The 4,256-nt window shown below is 46.4% G+C and overlaps 1 protein-coding gene across 3 annotated transcripts in view; it reads right to left on the bottom strand.

The window, feature by feature from the left end:
• Nucleotides 1-439: 439 nt before the first annotated feature.
• HAUS5 (HAUS augmin like complex subunit 5) overlaps nt 440-4,256 on the bottom strand; it is an 11,252-nt gene continuing 7,435 nt past the window's right edge. For all 3 annotated transcript variants that reach the window (XM_028478107.2, XM_007101056.4, XM_007101057.4), the window contains exons 18-19: nt 3,132-3,264; nt 440-2,966 (exon numbers count right to left, since the gene is read on the bottom strand). In XM_028478107.2, coding sequence (XP_028333908.1) covers nt 2,849-2,966; nt 3,132-3,264 — 251 coding nt within the window. In that variant the 3' untranslated portion in view covers nt 440-2,848. The remainder of the gene's footprint in view (nt 2,967-3,131; nt 3,265-4,256) is intronic.

The raw sequence follows: 4,256 nt of genomic DNA, 5'->3' as shown, positions 1-4,256 counted from the left end.
GATCCCACATGCCACAACTAAGACCTGGTGCAGCCCAATAAATATTTAAAAAAAAACCCAAACCCCACAAAAAACAACCCTCCAAACCAAAAAAAACCACCCAAAATGTACTTTCAAACGCAAATGCTTAAAAAAAAAACCTTAAAACACCCCACCCTGATTCAATCAAGATTTTGCATTGCATTTGGTTGTCATGTCTCTTTTAATCTCAAACAATCCCCACTGTACCCCCACTGACTTTCTGAAGAATATGATCTATTTGTTTTATACAAGGTCCCACAACTTTGATTTCACCCAGTATGTCTTCGGGATAGATTCCTGTAAGTAGCATTGTCTGGGCAAAGAGTATATGCTTATATCGTTTTTTTTTAAAAAATTAAAAAAACTTTTATTATTTTTTTTTTGGTTTTATTAATTTTATTTATTTATTTTGGCCGCGTTGGGTCTTCGTTGCTGCGTGCGGGCTTTCTCTAGTTGCAGCGAGCGGGGACTATTCGTTGCAGTGCGCGGGCTTCTCATTGCAGTGGCGTCTCTTGTTGCGGAGAACGGGCTCTAAGCGCGTAGGCTTCAGTAGTTGTGGCTCACAGACTCTAGAGAGCAGGCTCAGTAGTTGAGGCTTAGTTGCTTAGTTGCTCCGTGCCATGTGGGATCTTCCTGGACCAGGGCTCGAACCCATGTCCCCCACATTGGCAGGCGGATTCTTAACCACTGCGCCACCAGGGAAGTCCAATAAATGCTTATAGAGTTTTGCTGGAGATCATCCCACAGATAGTCCATATTGCACATCCACTGATGTATCAGAGTGCTGTTTCCCATAGCCTTACCAACAGAGGGAGCTGCCAAAATTACAGGTTTCCTTTTTCCAAGTCTAGTAGGTGAGAAATGTATCAAAGTGGGGTTTTAATTTGCTTTTCTCTTACAGAGTTTGAACATAGTTTCTGAGAACTGTCCATTCATATATTTTGCCCATTTTTCCATGGACTTGGAATATTTCTTTTCCACTTTGACACTACACACACACACCTTTTATGTTATAAACTGCGAACATTTCCCCCCAATTTGTCATTTCTTCTTACTTTGCTTTTTTTTTTTAACCATGTAAAAGTTTCTTTTATTTTTTTTGTCAGTACTTCCCCTTATTGCATCTGGATTTCAAATCATATTTAGGAAAGTTTGTCCAACTTCTAGTTTATAGAGGAATTCACCTTCATGGAGCTCACATTTTGTTTGAGGACAATAAAAGATAAATAAAGTAAAACAGTGTATGTCAGAAGATGTGCTATGGAGAAATACTGAGCAAGGACGGGGGTAAGGACCCTCATGTTCAGTAGGGGGCGTGGCTCGGAGCTGAGATGAAGAGGAGGGGGGACACTAAGGTGGCACATAGGGAGGCAAACGTGTAGAGACTGGGAAAGCGTAGCCAGGGACAGGAGGAGAACTGGGAGAGTGAGGGTGCTCTGGAGGCCAAGAGAGGAGTTATGGGAAGGGAGGTGGAAAATCAGGTTTAAAATCTCAAAGATGTCAAATATCTCTAATTTGTAAACTAACTGCAACCCCAATAAAACCCCCATCTATGTTTGTATTTCTTCTGGAACCAGGCAAATTGGGTATAAAGTTCACTTCATTTGAGAGAAAAACATAGCAAGAGACAGGGACACATTGAAAAATAAGAGCAATATGGCAATCAGCCATCTCAGGTACTAAGACGTATTACACAGCCTTTATAATTAAAACACTGTGGGGATGGCACAAAAGAGTCAGACAGACAATGGACGTGGAGAGAACACAGATGCAGCCAAATTAACCATGGAAATTTAGTGTATGAAAAGGTGGCATCTCAAATCACCTAAAACTACTTTAAAGTTTAGGTAGGTAAAGTTTTACTTTATAAGTTGAAGATAATTCAGTGAAATGCATCGATCTAATCAGTACAGCTAGATAAGTTCTGAAAAATCTATACACCTGTGTAACCCCACCACCTTCAACGTACAACATATTCCCAACTCGAGAAAGTTTGTCTCCGCCTTGGTTGATCCCTGCCACCCAGCCCTCCTTCAGAGGCAATCACTGCTCTGAATGAGAATTTTAATAAGTGCTAGTGAGATATATTTACAATAAGACAAAATTGAATCCATTTGGATAAATTCCAAATGGCTCAGAGATTTAAAATTTACATTTACAAAAGAAATTGTATAAAACTAGAAGGCAATGTCATCTCTTAAACCTTCCCCTCTTCCAGCAGCTGCACTGCCTCAGCCCTCACACCAACACATCTGAACTCAGGGCCTTTGCATGTGCCGTAGTCTTCCCCTCTGCAAGCCTTCCTCAGATACCCGTGTGCTTCCTTCTCTCTCTACCTTTATAGACTGTCACCTTTGCTGTGTAGCTCTCTATTTAAAAATCACACCACTACAACCGCTTTTTCTCCACAGCAGTTCTTCTACATACTAAATATTTTGTTTACTTATTTTGTCAGTGGTCTGTTCTCCTGTCCTAGAATGACAACTCCCTGAAGGCTGGGACTTCTGTCCATTTTTTTCAGTGCTGGATCCTCAGTATTTAGAGCCATTGCTTGATTACTTTTTGCTGAGGGTAAAAGTGACGAGGAGAGTTTCAGGTAGGGTGTGGCCCACAGTACCCCATTCTCTTGGCTTTAGTGGGATGATAGGACAGTGGCAAGGCAACTGAGAGGAAAAACGGAACAGTCTGTGAAGGGGGACGGCAGGTGTGGGTAGAGACAATGGGCTGATGCATCCAGGCAATGCTTTCTTCCAAAAGTCTTATTAAGGGAAGTGAAGCGTTGGGGTGAACAAATGCGAAGCTCTGGACTTCTTTTTGAGCCATCTCTTCATCTGCACAGCTGCTGCAGGGCACCTTGGGCCTGGATCCAGCGCAGCTGCCACTGGGGTAGCGACAGGCCTTGGCAGAGCTCCCCGGAGAGGGCGGCTTGTCCCGGCTGCTCCCACCTGGAGAAGGGGATGGCATGAGAGGGAAGGCCTGGACCTCCAGACCTTCACTGGCCTCCGCTCAGCACCATGCTCTGCTCGTCATCAGCAGCCCCCCACCACCACCCGGTCTAAGTTCTGCCTGTTCCGCCAGTCAGCCCCCGCCTCATCGTGTCCCCCTCTCACCAGTCCCCCACAACTCCCTGCAGCTCGGGGATTCGCTTCAGTGCTTGTTTCAGCAGGTGCTCCAGGCACTTCAGAGCCCGCCCCAGGTTCTCTTTCTGCTCCTTTTCCTGGGATGCCCGGATCTGCAGCAGCTCTGCAGGTTAGAAACCCAGGGGGCAGCAATGAATCCTCTGGTTCCCTGGTGCCTTGCAGCCAATGGGTCACTAAGTCTCCAATCATCTAGTCTTCACCTGAGCATCTCTCCTAATCCTCTCTCTCCTCCCAGGTCCTCTTACCACGTGCAAGCCCACCAAACCTCAGGCGTCATTCTGAATGCCATCCTCCCTCCCCCTGATGGTCCCTCAATCTCCATGGCCCAACCCTCAGTGTCCTCCCTGCTTCCCTACTTGTCCCCCAGCCTCCCTCCTTGGGCCCAAACCTCAGCCTCTTACTGGTCCATCCTTCACATGGCAGCCAGAGTGATCTCACAGCCTAAACCTGATCCTTTCCCTCTCCTGCTTGGAACCCTGCAAGGCTCCCCAGAGCCCCAAGACAGAGCCCAGGCTCTCAGCCTAGTACTTGACGGGTACATCATGTGGCCTCTGCTTACTCTTCCTGAGCAAAACCTCACTTGTCCCCCAGGGCCCACTGGAGACACCATCTTTCCTCCTGGACAGCTCTCACCTCTTTCCCCATTGAGCTCTCAGGGCCAGCACATGGCACATAACCAGTGAGTGCTTGTTGAGTGAATCCAGGAATAAATGACTTTTCTGAGTTTCAGCTTCCTCTCTGTAAACTGGGGTCTTATACTCCCTTCCCTCATGGTAAGGACTGGAAGACACTTTGCATGTGCAGATAACAGTGAGTGGAATCACACCAGAGACACAGAGTGCTTACTGCAGCCAGGCATGGCTCAATACCCTGTTTGGGTCACTTGACTGAATCTTTCCAACAACTCTGTAAGGTATTATGATTATGCTTATTCCACTGAGGAGGAACCTGAGGCACAGGGAGATCACGCAGCAAGGAAGAGGTGGGGCTGAGAAGAGAATCCAGGTAGTTTAACTACACAGCCCAGTTTTTTTTTTTTTTTTTTTGGGGTACGGGGGCCTCTCACTGTTGTGGCCTCTCCCGTTGCGGAGCACA

This window comes from Physeter macrocephalus, chromosome 17 (genome assembly GCF_002837175.3).
Source record: "Physeter macrocephalus isolate SW-GA chromosome 17, ASM283717v5, whole genome shotgun sequence".
Lineage (NCBI taxonomy): Eukaryota > Metazoa > Chordata > Mammalia > Artiodactyla > Physeteridae > Physeter > Physeter macrocephalus.
This window is presented reverse-complemented; position numbering and strand designations above follow the sequence as displayed.